This window comes from Panthera onca, chromosome E1 (assembly GCF_046562875.1).
Source record: "Panthera onca isolate mPanOnc1 chromosome E1, mPanOnc1 haplotype 2, whole genome shotgun sequence".
NCBI lineage: Eukaryota > Metazoa > Chordata > Mammalia > Carnivora > Felidae > Panthera > Panthera onca.
The window spans coordinates 9,688,858-9,704,962 of record NC_138352.1 but is presented as its reverse complement, the minus strand read 5'-3'; the positions used below and the strand labels follow the sequence as shown (position 1 = coordinate 9,704,962).

Genomic DNA, 16,105 nt, shown 5'->3' with positions numbered 1-16,105 from the left:
GCTTCTCTCCTGCAGCCCAGCTGAACAACTTAGCTTAAGTTTCTCGTGGGGAAGGGGAGATCTTTAAGGACTCAGAGGAACAAAGAGGGGACCCAGCACAGACCTCGCTGTTTCTCCCCAGCAGAGGAAACATCAGAGGGGCCAATGGGGGTCCCTGTGAGAGTGTCCTGAGGAGAGCTGTCCCAAGGCAACAGTGGGAAAGGTCTGTGGGTCCAGCTCTGCTCACCTGGTTAGCGGGCTATTCAAATCCATGGGCTGGCTGCTGTTGATGCCCTGGGGAAATGGACGAGAGGAAATCCAACTGGGCAGCGTTGTTCTCGCTACAGGCTTGGGAGAGTCTGTTGGATCAGGGGCTAAACACACAGAGAAGAGCATGGTTGTGAGTGTCACAGGTAGCTCCCATGGTCTCCACACCCCACCCCCAGGGGTGCAGAACCTTTCTGTCTTAGTGCCACTGCTCAGCCACGTTGGTTTTCTCTTGCATCTTTTTGGCATTATTCCAAACAAACGATTACTGATTTGCAGAGAATCACCAGTTTACCACCATGTGAGATATTGGGGTTGCTGGTTATGTGGGCAATTCCCATTCAGTTTCATCTCAGTGTCCTGCTGGGTACAGCTGAGCATGTCAGAACCATGTTCCCAATCCCTGGAGCCTTAAATCAGCCAGGCAGGCTCCTTTCTGAGTCTCAGCCTGGCCTGAAGCAGGCTCTGTGCCAGCTGCCCTGAAGCGATGTGACCCATGAGCTGGCAGGCCCAGGGTCCCCTGTCTCCTGGGACTGCCGAGTGCCCGCAGCCCCTGCTTCCCCCTGCGGTCCTTCCTGCCTCCCCAGGGCTTGCTTTCTTACTTCTCCAGGCCTGCCCAGGGAAGGTCATCTGGGTCAAGGGTCCAGACTCCAATTCTCTGGCACCAACTCCTCCTCCACTCATGCACACATCTCCCTACTTTTGTCTTTTTCAGTTAATTTCTGGAACATTCTACACAAGCATACCTCCACACTCCATACTTTCGCATACCATATGTGCATATGCTAAGTTTTAAGAGACTTTTGTCTCTTTAGAAATGGAGTGTTGAGTACCAGATGCATTACCTACCTAGTGTCTGTATGTTTGTGTGTTGGAGACAAGATTCAGGGGTCCAGAGGTGGAGCAGTAGGGCGGGGGCTATAGCCTGACTCTCCTTCCAGGCCTGTCTCTAGGGAGGCCATAGTGCTTCTGGGGCAGCTGCAGGGGAGCCCAGGGTCCCCTCCAAGGATAGAAGCAGCCAGAAGAGAGGGTGCCCGCACCATGGTGGAACCTACCTTCCCTTCTCCCAGAACTGGGTGCACAGTCCCGTGCTTACTCCTTTGTGCTGACGTTGCCAGAAGGGGGAGGGGGGAAAAGAGGGCACAGGGAGAAGATCTCCTGTCCTGTAGTTAAGACCTTCAGGATCATGTCTTTCTGGCTCCCCACTCCTCTCTGTATGCCTGATGATGTCCCATGCAGGATGGGATGTGACCAGGAAAAGAGGAGCTGTCTTCCCTGGACAAGCTCATCCTGGCCAAGTCTGTCCTTCTCTGCCCCCTCTGGGGAGAGCAGATGGAGACATGTGGAGTTGTGGGGGCTCACCTTTTCTTCCAGTCTTTCTCAGACTCTTGGCGCCCCCCATACACCCTTGCATATGCACACACACGCTCACATAAGCACACACACACACACACACACACACACACGTATAGCCTCAGGAGAGTTTTGAGACTCCTCTCCATCTACCTGGAAAGTCAGAGAAACAGTCCTGACTCCTCTGGGGGTGGGCCCCAGGGCTCCAGAGCACAGGAGGGGTAGTACTTACTTGGGTCAACAACCACAGAAAATTTGTACCCCAGGTCATTGCCGGTTCGCTCAATCCCACACCAGTAGGTGTCTGCGTCTTCCCGACGGAGATCCTCCAAGGTCACGGTGAATATGCGTCGGCTACGATTTTCCTGGATGGACGCTCTGCCCTTCTTCACCAGTTTCTCTGACCCAGTGGTCTTAACAAGGATTTTGCAGGAATTCCAATTCTTCCCGCGACACAACCACTTCCTGTAGGATTCCCATCCTGGGCTATACTCACAGGATGTGGTCAGAGTGCCCCCCTCTCTGCCTCTCACCATTCTCTCCAAGCAGGTGAAGTGGCCTGGAAAACAGAAACCAACATGCACCTCGTCCTCCCTTGGCCCAGAGTTGACCCAGGGGCTGCTGCAGCTTCTGGCCCTGCCCTGAATACCAGCCAGGAACCTTTGCCCTCTGTCTAATCACCACATCCCTCCTGTCCATTCATCTCCCGCAGAATTTCTTTTGCTGTCACCCCTCTTGGGCATCCTCCTTGGGTCTCCTAACTGCCCAATATAGCGGCTTCCACTCACTTGCCATCCTACTGACCACCGTCCCCTGCCCTCCCTCAAGCAGCACCTCTTCCAGGTAGCTCAGAGCACACACTGCAGCCACGGGTGTATTTATGAATCCCAGAGCTGGTGAGACAGCGTGGCCCCCTCCCCATCCATGCCCCTGACACTCTAGCCCCCACACACCTATAAACCCTCAGCCTCCAAAATGACATGAACTAAACACACACACACACACACACACACACATATACACACACACACACACACACACACACACACACACACCAAACACACTCACTCGCACAGGTGATTGCTTGTTTTTTACCTACATACCTTGTACTTCCATGTTTCTATAACATCAGTGGATGAGTAAATGGGGTCATTTTATTTCTCATGATAACCTCCTGCCTAGAAGAGTCACTCTCTGCATCCTACTCCAAGCCCTGTGGTTCTGGAGGATGAGAAGGAACAGAGCTGGGACAGCCAAATGGTCCTGCACTAGCTACTGTCTTCTCTGAGCATCAAGCATCAGCTGCATCCAAGGATTTGACATCCAGCCCACAAATAGTCACCTTCTCATCTCTGATCTTCCCTCCCCGGTGACACACTCAGAGTGTCTTGCCTGTTGAGCTAATGACACTGGCCAACAGTCTTGTCTTTGGATCATCCAGAGCCGGGACTCAGGCAGGCTGATGTGTGGGGTTGAGGAACTCTCCAGAGAGCCTGTCACACCCTGGTTTTGCTGCCTGTCTTCCGAGCTGTAGTCTGAGTTCTTCAGGAGAGAGGTTCCCAGCTCGAGCTACAAGTTAAAGACCAGTTGTTTAGGCTTTTAAATGATCCTGATGTCTGAATCCCACCTTTACTAAGTGGGTCTCAGCTGGAACCTGATCATCTGTGCTCCTTAAAAGTTCCTCAGCAATTATTTATGTATATGTGCATATATGAGTGCATGTATGTATCTGTCATCTATCCATCCATGCGTCCATCCATCCGTGCTTCCTTCCTTCCTTCCTTCCATCCATCCATCCTTCCATCTAACATCTATCAATCTATCTGCCAGGGTTGACAAACAGTGCCCTAGAAACAGACACCATTTATGTTATTTATTTTTCTTTTCATTCCCCAACACCTAACTTAGTACCTCTCAGGTAACAAAACTTAAAACAAATTTTTCAGGGGCACCTGGGTGGCTCAGTCGGTTAAGCATCCGACTTCGACTCAGGTCATGATCTCGCAGTTCGTGGGTTAGAGCCCCATGTGGGGCTTTGTGCTGACAGCTCAGAGCCTGGAGCCTGCTTTGGATTCTGTGTCTCCCTCTCTCTCTTTTCCTCCCCTGCTCATGCCCTGTCTCTCTCTGTCTCTTTCTCAAAAATAAATAAATGTTAAAAAAAGAAGTTAGATTTCAAAAAAATTTTTTTCTCATCTTTTCAATGAAAAAGTATCTTGATGAATGAAAGGCCCTGCCATTTTCTCCAGGAAAGCCCCTGTCTAAGTCTCCCCCAGGTCCTCCAGGTACTTGGTCCTGAAGCCCCTGCCCCACTCACCTTGGACGACGAGAAGGAACAGAACCGGGAGCAGCCACATGTCCTGCTTGCCTGGCTTGTCTCCCTGGTGCTCAGCAAATGCCAGCTGCCTTCCAGAAACTTGAACTGAGCACAGATGCAACCTACCTTCTCTTCTTCTAAATTATTCTTTTATAGTTTCTCTCATCTACTTCCCTTCAATTTTTTCTTCAGTTACTTCCTTATTTCGTTAAGTAGTTACAGAGCAGTGCCGTCGGTTGGGAGCGTATAGCTGACCCGATGAGGTGTCCCCTCCCTTGCTCTAGCCCCTCAACTCGGCATCCCCTGGAGTCTGACTCTGAAGACCTTCTTTCCAGGGAGGGTCCCTGCCCCTGCCACTCTGTAGCACCACATCCATTCTGTGCACACCTACTTCCTGCCCTCCCCCCCATCTCCCAGCCTAGTTCTCCACTTCAGTGGTATTGGCCCCTTTGTACAGCTGTCCACCCTGTTAGCAGCTCAGATGTGCTCCAAATGCCATTTCTTGTCATCTTTACCCCTAAAGTCAATCTGTCCCAACACATGGTCCCTGAGCCCAGGGATCCCTCTCCACCTGCCTCCACCACTCTAGTCTTCCGTAGACAAAGACCATGGGGTCTTCTCCCTGCCACCTGCACCCTCAGAAGGCCTTGCAGGGGTGGGGGGCTTGGAAGTGGAGCAGCCCAGGGCTTTGCCAAAGGAGTGGGAGAGGGCGTGGCGGGCCAGCCCCAGGAGGGAAGGGGAGCAAGAATCCCTGTCCCCCTCAAGGTCCTTCTGGCTGGACTAAGACTCAAACTGACATGAGACACATTAACAAGAGAAAATCAAATCTAATAGCATATGTGCAAGGAGTCCACACAGACGTGGCAGTCAGGCAAAAGAGATACAAATGTCATCCCGAATTAAGCAGAAGGGGGTAGGGGACTGAGATTGCAAAGGGAAGGAACCAGTAAATGTTTGGTGCACAAATGTCAGTCCTGCCAGAGAGATGGGTTACTCAGATCAAATTTAAATGTAAGCTTCTCTGCAGTTGCACACATTAACAGTTCAGCTGCTACGTGTTTCTTCCAACGGAACTGGTCTATTCATCCGGATGATAGGTCAGTTTAGGCAAACTCATTCCAGAAGGCAGTGATGCAGGTGGATTCACAATGTTAGGCCTGTGGTCCAAGTAATCAGGTAAGAAACAAGAGGCTTTTCTATGGAAACAAGAGGAACCCAATGGTTCATGACTGGATCAAACGTTAAGCTAGTTTCCGAGTTGTGAGGGCAGCCAGTGGAGCAGACTTCTAGATGTTGGACTAGAAGCATCTCAGATAGAGTGAGGGCAGGCTGTGCAGTCAGACAGGTCCCCTGGGTTTGTAGTTCAAATGTCTCTGGTGATCTCTGCTTGGCCTGCTGAGCGATAGGCACAAAGATTGTGTAGGTTGAGTTCTTGTGGATTTCTCTAGATTTAGGTAAGTGGTTTACATTTAGCAGAACCTCAGGAGAAGGGCAATTTTAGTTCTCAAAGGATTCCAAGTCAGAAACGTGGGAGAAACCTCAGAATGTCGGTTTGGAATGTTGTAGCCTGGTGGTGGAAGACACTAGAAGAAATCAGGACCTAATCCAGTATATAATGAGTAATAATAAAATCTAAAATGTACGAAGATGTGTTATTGAAACATATTTTCTCTCTATAATCACTTCTTTGACCAAAGATAATGAAATTAACACTAACTTGTTTGCAAAATAAGTCATTTCCCATAAAACTTGGCCTGACTATTTCCATAAGTACAACAAAAATTGCATTTGACTCCTTAAAACCTGCTTTGCTAGGGGTGCCTGGGTGGCTCAGTCAGTTAAGTGTCCGACTTTGGCTCAGGTCATGACGTCATGGTTCACGAGCTCAAGCCCCACGTTGTCAAGCTCTGCGCTGACAGTGGGGAGCCTGCTTGGATTCTGTCTCCCTCTTTCTCTGCTCCTAAGCTGCTTGTTCTCTCTCTTTCTCTCTCAAAAGAAGTAAAAATAAACTTAAAAAATATTTTTAAAAATATTCAAGGCAAATACAGAAGGTTACATAGTTGTGAGCAAAATTTAACACCTTGAATATTAAGACTCAGTTTTCTTATGTAATCGAAAACTGATAAACATAGGGATTATTTTGGTAAGCACAATCATGGATTTTCAGGCAGATAATTTAAAATATGAAGAAAAAGTTTTGCTTGCAATTTCTTAGGGAGAGGGTCTAATAGCTGAAGAAAACTCTGTACTTCTAAAAAGAGGAAACAAAAACTTTTCACCTGTGTGCTTTTTGTGTTAAAACTCATTTACTTCTTTAAATTTATCATAATCTTAGCCAGTATTGGCTGCATATAAAAGTTCTTTCCAAAGATTCTGTCTTCGTTAACCTTCTAGAACTTTCTCTTTTTTTGCATTCAGATTTTGCCCTAAATGTTTCCTCTTGAAATAGCTGGTCTCTCTGTAGACAAAATTATTTTCTTTTCCCTCAACAAATGTGTCTTTTCATTCTTCATACTTTTTCTTACCAAAAACACATATCTTACTTCCTTCATATACAGAGTTGTTTCCTTTATTATGTCCAGTAGTCTTAATTACATTTATTAGAATTCTTTTTTTTTTAAGATTTTTATTTTTACTGTAAGAGAGACAGAGACAGCACAAGTGGGGGGGGCAGAGAGAGAGAGAGAGAGAGAGAGAGACTGATGCGGGGCTCAAAGTCACAAAACTGGGAGATCACGACCTGAGTTAAAATCAAGAGTCGAATGCTTAACAGACTGAGCCACCCAGGCATCCCACATTTATTAGAATTCTTTATTCTTTATTAGAATTTATTAGAATTCTTAATTTCTATTGAAAACTAAGTAGTAAGCAACTGTAACTTGGTTACACAAGAATCCTTTAGATTGGCAAATTTATGAATATATTTTATAATTTTTAGAAACAAGTGATTTTTTTCATTTTTTCATAAAACATGAAATCTATTTACTAACAGGCTGAAATACATCTTTAATTTTGCTATAATAAGACAAAAGTGGATAAACTGATGTTCTTTATTTTACCATATTTACGGCTATATAATTTAACTTGTTTTTAACAATTATGCTCAGACTGCACCTAAGCTTCATGAGGCATATGGCAAAAACACCGATTATTCTAAGGTTTCTTTTTCTCCTGATCAAGTTTGCAATAGCCATACCACAACCTCACTTGACTTTTAGTAAATACAAGCAGAATAGAAGTTTTATATTTAAAACTGAGAGATCTACAGACATATCTATTTTAAGTAAATCAACCTTAAATTAGCTTTACTACCAAATATGTTCCCAGATCGTGTGAATTTGAAACACGTTTGGGCGAGTTTTTACCTTTCTGAGTTTTAGAATGCCCAATCCTTACGAGTGCTTGCCTTCAAACTACCTAAATAGAGTTCTTTTGCAAATTAATTTTAACAGTACCGCCCAGAGGTAGAGAAAATATCTCACATTTACAACATACATGGACACACACACACACACACACACTACACAGACAAGATGCAAACAAAATCTTAATTTTGTTTCTACTAATCCTTGTGGAGAAGACATGACAGGCCCAATTTTTAAATACTTCCCTCTATTTTTTTGTTTTGTTTTAGTGAAAAACTTTTCCCTAAAGTTCACATGTCAAAAAATGGCCCTTAGATCTTAGTGAAAATGGGGGTAGAGAATTTATATCACAAAAGCACAGAGCAAGGGTCTCACTTTTCTCCAGGGAGGATCCTTGGAGCCTCTCTGCCTATCATCAGAGGGGCTGGAGTCTGGGCACATGAGTCCTGCCAGCAGTTTGTATTTTAAAAGGGCCACTTTCCCTCTTTATTTTTTCTTGTTCTTCATTCTCAGGAGATTGTGGGCTGTGTTTACATTTCAAAGACATGGTAAGATTTATACTTTCATGGGAGATAGGAAGAATATAAAAATTTGGGGGACACCTGGGTGGCTCAGTCAGCTGAGTGTCCAACTTCAGCTCAGGTCATGATCTCCTGGTTTGTGAGTTCGAGCCCCGCATGGGGCTCTCTGCCGTCAGACTATCAGTGCAGAGCCTGCTTCCGATCCTCTGTCCCCATCTCTCTGCCCGTCCTCTGCATGCACTTTCCCAAAAATAAATATTTTAAAAAGAATATAAAATTTTTTCTAGAATTTCAGGGTAATTGCTGTTTAAAATTTACCTTAAAAAAAAAATAACAGAGGGGGGCCTGGGTGGCTCAGTCGGTTAGGCGTCCAACTTCGGCTCAGGTCATGATCTCGCAGTCCGTGAGTTCGAGCTCCGTGTCGGGCTCTGTGCTGACCGCTCAGAGCCTGGAGCCTGTTTCAGATTCTGTGTCTCCCTCTCTCTCTGACCCTCCCCCATTCATGCTCTCTCTTTGTCTCAAAAATAAATAAACGTTAAAAAATCAAAAAAAAAAAATAACAGAACATTTTCCCTCCAACATCTTGATATTTTATAATATTCACAAACATTCTGAAAGGAACAGGCAAGGTTTGGAGATCGATAGAGCTAAGTGGGCTTTTATTTGTCCCTGGAGTTGTAGTTCTGGTTTTGTAGAGATTTGCAAAATAAGAACCATTGTTCCTAATTCCTCAAGACCTGGATTACAGCCTGAATACCAAGCAACTGCCCCTTCTTTTTAACTAAATTTGCTTCTCTATATGAGGGAGAATTTTAGCTAAAATGGAAACCAATAGTTGTATGCCTTTGTTAAGTCCGTCAAAAGCATTTTAACAAAAGCCTTTTATTCTAGATACAAAATGTAAGTGGGGCTTCTGTAAGCCCCTCAATATTGGCCTTCAACTGACCATTTGTAGGAGGGCTTAGGAGAAATTTGGTCATTTGTTTCCTCTGTGAAGGGAAGGTTATAAATATAGTCAAATAACTTTGTAAATTCTAAGTTATGTGGGAGCTTCTGAGAGTAGAGGTAAGGGGCTTTATAATTTAAAAGCTCTGCTGCTGTCCAGGGGATATGAATTTTTTGTGGCATGTCTAGGATACACCTGCAAACATATTGTATAAGAATTCCTTAGTCTGAGGGCACCTGGGTGGCTCAGTTGGTTAAGCGTCCGACTTCGGCTCAGGTCATGATCTCACAGTTTGTGGGTTCGAGCCCCGCGTCAGGCTCTGTGGTGAGCTCGGAGCCTGGGGTCTGCTTCTGATTCTGTGTCTCCCTCTCTCTCTCTCTGACCCTCCCCTGCTCACGCTGTCTCTCTCTGCCTCTCAAAAATAAGTAAATGTAAAAAAAAGAAAAGAATTCCTTAGTCTGACAGAGTCTTGTTACAGAGCCCTGGAAGGTGGGAGCAAAGCGAGTCTTATTACCAGTCTCGGATGCTTTTGTTAAATTCACGTTCTGGCTTTTAGCATTTATAGGAGCATCCTGGATACGTTGGACCTAGAGATCAGGCCAGAGTAATCTCTATAAATCCAGTAGGGAAAGGGAGGTTACGACAGGCACATGAAGCCAGAGTTTAAGAAAATGAAATGAAACCAATGAACAACAAAAACAACAACAACAACAAAAAGAGACAAACCAGAAAATCACAAAGACTCTTAACTACAAAGAACAATTGGATGGTTCCCAGAGGGGAGGTGGATGCGGGACAGGGCAAAATACATGAAGGGGATTTAGAGTCCACTTATGAGCACTGAATAATGTACAGAATTAAAAAAAAATAACTGTAGTGACAGTGAACAATTCAATGAACTTAAAACAAACAAAGGAAGAAACAAAGGGAATTTACACTGTATGTGGACATTTATTTTGTCTTAAAGTAGAACTTCTTCCGTCTTGTCAAGGGAGTCCTTAAAGCTAGCCATGATAAATAGGACAATTGAAAGTTCTTTATAAATTATATATTTTTTTCAGAATAGAGCGCATCCTAAAGGAACCTCCATCATCCGGCCATTAATGGGCAGTATCTATTACTAGCAACTCAAACCAGTAAGACTTTTCGCAACTTAACTCAGGTCACAAGAGGTGACCAAAGAGGGCAGAGGTGATGCAGTCTCCGTGATCCAAAAGTTTACTCCTGACATTGAACTAAGAAAGCCAGGGCCTTCAGTGCACAAGAGGTAAGATGGGGTAGTGGAAATGGTGTCTCCAGTCTCCCACAAAAACGTGAGATGCCTCCGGTCACAGACCCACTAATGAGTGACATCACATCAGTGCTTCTGGAATGGGGCTTTCCAGCATTGACAAGCAATGTGGGTTGGGACATAAAGGTTCTCATGGGCTGAAACCTCTCATGACATTGACCCCTGAGGACTGGCACAGCCTGATACAGAGAAAGAGATTCAGACACCCAGCCTATTTGACTGGTCACCAGGTGTACCCCAGTAAGTGCTCCCTCTGGATGGTGGAGACCAAAGAGAGGGGTGCCTGGGTATCTCAGTTGGCTAAGCGTCTGACTCTCAGTTTCGGCTCAGGTCACGATCTTGTGGTTTTATGAATTCAAGCCCTGCATCGGGCTCTGCACTATCAGTGTGGAGCCTGCTTGGGATTCTCTCTCTCTCTCTCTCTCTCTCTCTCTCTCTCTCTCTTTCTCTCTCCTTCTCTCCTGCTCATGCTATCTGTCAAAACTAAGTAAATGAACTTAAAAAAAAATGTTTAATGTTTTATTTATTTTTGATAGAGAGAGAGACAAAGTATGAGTGGGGGAGGGGCAGAGAGAGAGAGAGAGAGAGAGAGAGAGAGAGAGAGAATCCTAAGTAGGCTCCAGGCTCTGAGCTGTCAGAACAGAGCCCAACGCGGGGCTTGAACTTGTGAAGTGCGAGATCATGACCTGAGCTGAAGTCGGATGCTCAACCGACTGAGCCACTCAGGCAACCCTCCCCCCAAAAAAAATGTTTTTTAAAGACCAAAGAGAAAATTCTCACTGGCCATAAAGCCAAACTCTTAGGACATAGAACAAAGCAAAAGGGAAAATCTAAGAGCTTTATCTAAGCCTTGGGCCTCCTGGAGCCACAATAACACCTAGGAGGGATGTGTCATGGGGCTGGGGACTGTGTGTTGTTTACAGTGTACCTGCTCGCATGGAGGTTTCTTGAGGCTGGTGGGTGACCTAGTGTCAGTCTACCCCATTCCATGACCAGCTCATCCTATCATGGGAATCCTCTTCAGGTGACAAGAGCTCAAACAGCTTTTAAGTGCTCGACTTGTGTCCACCAATTTTGAAGCTCTGGCTTCCAAGATGTCCCTTAGCAACAGATGACAAACATCAGAAATCATATAGACAGAGGAAAACAAAGAGCATTTCTGGGATGAAATGGATCAGTAATGAAAGGACACTCAGCCAAATTGAACTGGTTGAACCACAAAGCCACTAAGCCCAAGGAACTAGGTCCACAAATATTTTCTCCTGTTCATCTGAATGGAGAGAGAAAAAAGACTTTTCACTCTCGTTTTCTCAGCCTCTATAGATGGCGATTCCAGGAGGCTGACATGATGAGAAATCTTACCTTCTGCCAGCTATCTGTCAGATGTCCCAGGGACGTCTCAGCTGTGTCAGAGTCCGGGGTGAGCGGTGTCCAGCTAGTCCTGCCGACTATGCCAGCTGTCCAGGAGCAAAGATACCCCATCCCGTTCTTGAGGAGGAAGTGTTCCTGGCCCCTTCAAGTTTCCTCTGGTTGGACCAATATTCGAATTGACATGAAACAGATTAACAGGAGAAAATCCAGCTGAATAGTATATGTGTGGGGAACCCACACAGACAGGGCAATCAGGCATAATGGGGTGTAAGTGTCATCCTGAATTAAGGAGAAGGGGCAGGAGTCTGGGACTTCAAAGGGAAAGAAAGGATTTCATGGGAAAATGAAAACCAGTAAGTGTTTGCTACACAAATGCTTGCCCTGTTATGTAGTTGGGTTACTCAGATAAGATTTATTCCTGGTAATAACTCTTATTCTGCAAAGACTCTCAATTGAGGTTCTTCTATATAGTAAAGGGAGGGGCAGAGTTTTTCTGCAGACAGCAGGGTCTTGACTGCCATTACCTACGAACAATCTTCATGGTCAAAGTGGCCCATCTTGGGGCGGCCTGCCTTCAGCCTGTGTAGCTCTGTTTGTGTTCACGTGTGAGGGCTGGGCTGAGCCTTCTCCTGGGATTGGGGCCCCAGTGAGCCCTGAATTTACGTGGGGGTGGTGAGCGAGAACATTGGCCTCTCCTCAAACGTTTCCCTCCCTCCCTTCCTTTCTCAAGGTCGACTGAGGTGTAATTAAGATAAAATAAACCACATACACTTAAAGTGAAGACTTTCAAACGTTTTTCTTGCTGTTTTTGCTACTTCTCAAATCTTACATACAGTACAACTTTGTGGTGCTGTTCGGTTCTATGTGTTTAACACACGGATCATTTCACAGAACCACCACCACAGACATGCAAAGCAATGCTATCACCTCGCGGGACAGGTCTTTCACTCTGACTTCCGTTTCTTTAATGGCAGGCAGTCCAGCTGGTGAGATTAGGACTTCAAGTGCTGATGTGGCTTCTGTGGACTGTGGTTCCTGCGTGCGCTGGTTCAGCTTTCTGGAGCCTTGCAGGTGCTTTCTGGAGCCTTGCAGGCGCTCCCAGATGCCCCATGTGCGCCATCTAGTGGCCAGTCTGTGACTGGCGATGGCCTTCACCAAGTCTCAAACTCCAGTATTCTCCCCAGGGTCTGATCAGGAGCCCACACTGGGGCGCGATCCTGGGAGATCAAACGTCCCTTTCTTCAGCTGCTTTCGCTTCTCCATCCTCCCCCATTCCCTCCCAGCTTTCAGAACCGCCACCTCCTCCTTTCCTGGTCCTTTGGCTAGGAACCTTAGAGAGCTGAAGATTTTCTCTCCCCAGTCTGCTGTGTACTTCCTGTGATTGGGTTTGCATCCAGGGCCAAGCAGCAGAAGAACAAAGAGAGAAGATGCACTGGTATTCCTCTCTCTCTCCCCACTCTTGGGGCCCAAGCTCTTCTGGGCAGCAAAGACCTTCCCCCTTCAGAATTCCAGCAGTCGACCCCTAGCGGCTGCAGGTGGAATTGCAGCTTCTGTCCTGAGGCTTGCTCCCTGGGGACATCGTGGGAGGGAAAGAAAACACGAACACCAAGAAAACTCTGGCAATTTGACCCCCTCTTCCCTTAGGGTTTCATTTTTCTGCTCATCCTGGGCTCTTAGGGCCCCTGCTGAGCATGCACTTTCAGGATGTGGGCTGCAAGGTTCCCGCTCAGGCAGGAGGATATAGTGGGAAATATAATCAGAAAACTCACTGCTGGATTGGTCCTGTACTTGGTCTGGTTTCCTTCCCCAATTCCTGTTACGGTTCATTCTGCGGAATACTCAGATAGTGGCTCTACATATTCTGTCTGGGCTTTTACTGTAGTCTAGGGAGAGGTCTGTGGAGTGTGTTGACGTCATCTTACCTGAGCTGGAAGCCTGCAGCATAGATGTTCAAGAACAAAAAGCTGGAAATGGGCTCAGCCACCATCCCTACATGACTAGGTAATTATGTTACAATCACAATGGAACATTAAAGCAACTATTTAAGGATTACATAAGTACAGATGTAATGGCTTGGAAAGATTTCCGCAGCAAAATTTAAAAGCTTTTTATTGGAGTATAAAATCCACACAGAGAGTGCACACAACAGAAGTGCAAAGATCAATACACTTGCACAAATAAAACACACCCATGCAACCGGTACCCCAATCCAGAAACAAACAGTCCCATCCCCCAGGATGCTCTTTAACTGCATAAAATATTTGGGGAAACTAAGGCAGCTAGAGATCTTCATTCTGGATTTAGAAGATCCCTCAGCCTCTCATGTGAAAGCATAGCCTGTATATCAAGAAGGGTTGGAAGGCTCAAAGACCTTGGCACAATACCACACACCTGTTTCACATGCTGTTTTGCACCTACATACTAAGAACCCCAATCAACTACGTTTTGGCTCAATCTCACTTACAATCAGATAACAAACAATAATGATCAGACACTTGAGGCAGGTGTGTAATATGAAAGGGAAGGACCAAACTGGACCAGACCAAACCAAAACATGACCACAAATGAGAGTTTTGAACACATCCACAAGCAGGGAATAAAATTTCTAAACTAAATATTTCATGCAAAGATTGGAAGAGAAAGTAAACACACGAAAGCAAACCAAACACTCCCAAGAAGTAGAATCAAACTCACAAACACAGAAAACGTAAAAGAAAAACAGGAGACAAAAGAATTGATTCAGAGAGGAGAGGGAAAGGGAGCAGGGGACAGTCAGAGGAGGGGACACCTGTGGGAACATCACGTAGGAATCATTAGCATAAGCAGCTTGGGGCTGGGATGTGGCCCACAGCCCACACCCAGGGGAAATACACCCAAGAGTGATGGAAGAAACATCTAGGACACAATAGGGCTGAAAGGAAAGTATAATCTCCCCATAGTACCTCTGCCTCAGAAGGACTCAGGACCTCAGGGGGACCCTGAGGGAGAGTGGCAGCGGGTCAGGATCTGGGCTGGACCAGGACCAAGGGAGGGGGAGGGTGGTCTGGGGTGCACTGAGGTGGGCTGCCTGGAAGGAGGTTCAGGATGGAGCTGTATGGCCAGCGAGGCTGGGTGTGAGCCCTGAGCACTGATTCTTCCCCACGTGCAAACCCAACGTGTGCCCATCCTCCCCTTGGACCCAACTCTGAGGCTCTGGTGTCCCTTCCCTCCTGCACTGGGTCACCTGGTTTGCTGGCAGCTGGCTCCCCAAGTCCTCACACACAATTGCAATAGCACCCTGGACAGTGGGATGCTTTGCTTCCACAAATCACGGAAGACACATGATGACGTCAGCCATATGCTCCCAAAGAAGGCACTGATTTTCTTCTAATTAATAAAATTAGGAAGTCAGTGAAGAAAAAATAAATTAACGGAAGTAGATGAGAGAAACTAAAAAAGAATGATTTAGAACAATAGAAGGCAGTTTGACTCTGAGCTCAGCTCAAGTCCCCAGAGGGCGGCTGCAATCAGCTGAGGATCAGGAGACAAGCCAGGTGGGCAGGACATGTGGCTGCTCCCGGTTCTGTTCCTCCCTGCCCTCCAAAATGAGTGCATGGGCAGGGGCTTCTGGACAGAGTACCTGTAGGACCTGGGTGAGACTCAGACTGGGTCTGTCCCAAGGGAAATGTCAGGGTCTTTCATTCATCAGGACACTGTTTCAGTCAAAAAAGAATTTTTTTTAAAGTTATGTTACCTGGCAGGTACTAAGTTAGGTGTCAGGGAAAGAAAACAAAAATTGCACAAACAGTGTCTGTTTTCAGGCATTGTTTGTCACCCCAGCAGATAGATCGGTAAATAGATGGTAGATGGACAAGTGGGTGGACGGACAGATGGATGGATGGATGGTTGGATGGATGAATAGATAGCTGATGAATAAACGCAAACATGCACACATGTATACACACACACATAAATGCATGAATTCCTGAGGGATTTTTAAGGAGCTTAAACCCCAGCTGAGACTCACTCAGTTCAGCTGGGGTTCAGATATCAGCATCATTTTCAAGCCGGCACAACTGGTCTTGATTTGAAGCTTGAGCCAGAATCCTCTCTTCTGAAGAGCTCAGACAACAGGGAGGAAGGCAGGCAGCAAAACCAGGGTGTGACAGGCTCTCTGCCCTGAGTTGCTCGCCGCCCCCTCCCCCGCCCCACCCTCATCAGGCTGCCTGAGTCTCTGCTCTGGATGAGCCACAGACCAGACCTCCATCCAGTGTTGGAAGCTCAGTAACGGAGTCAGGGACAAAGTGCTCTGGTGGCTCGGGGGTGACCGAGTTGGCTGCAGAACCGGCGAATCCCCCAGAAAACACAATGTTGGAGCTGAGCCTTGAGGAATGGATATCAGGGTTTGATTCCACCAAGGAGAGAAGAAAGCACATTCTGGTAGAGGGAAGAGCTTGTACAAAGGTATGAAGACACAGAAGAACAAGGTGTATAGGTAAAAAAAAAAAAAAAAAAGAAAGAAAGAAAATAACAACAACAACAAAAACAAGCAATCACCTGTGCGAGTGAGTGTATTTGTTGTGTGTGTGTGTGTTTAGTTCTGTGCCATGTGTTAATTCAGAGGCTGAGGGTTTGTAGGTGTGTGGGGGTTAGAATGTCAGGAGCTGGGATGGGGAGGGGACCATGCTGTCTCACCAGCTCTGGGATTCAGAAATACAC

The 16,105-nt window shown here is 46.2% G+C and overlaps 1 protein-coding gene across 2 annotated transcripts in view; it reads right to left on the bottom strand.

The window, feature by feature from the left end:
- LOC144614413 (CMRF35-like molecule 5) overlaps window positions 1–16,105 on the bottom strand; it is a 65,050-nt gene that overhangs the window by 29,839 nt on the left and 19,106 nt on the right. For both annotated transcript variants that reach the window (XM_081791107.1, XM_081791106.1), the window contains exon 3: window positions 227–353. In XM_081791107.1, the coding sequence (XP_081647233.1) occupies window positions 227–353 (127 nt within the window). The remainder of the gene's footprint in view (window positions 1–226; window positions 354–16,105) is intronic.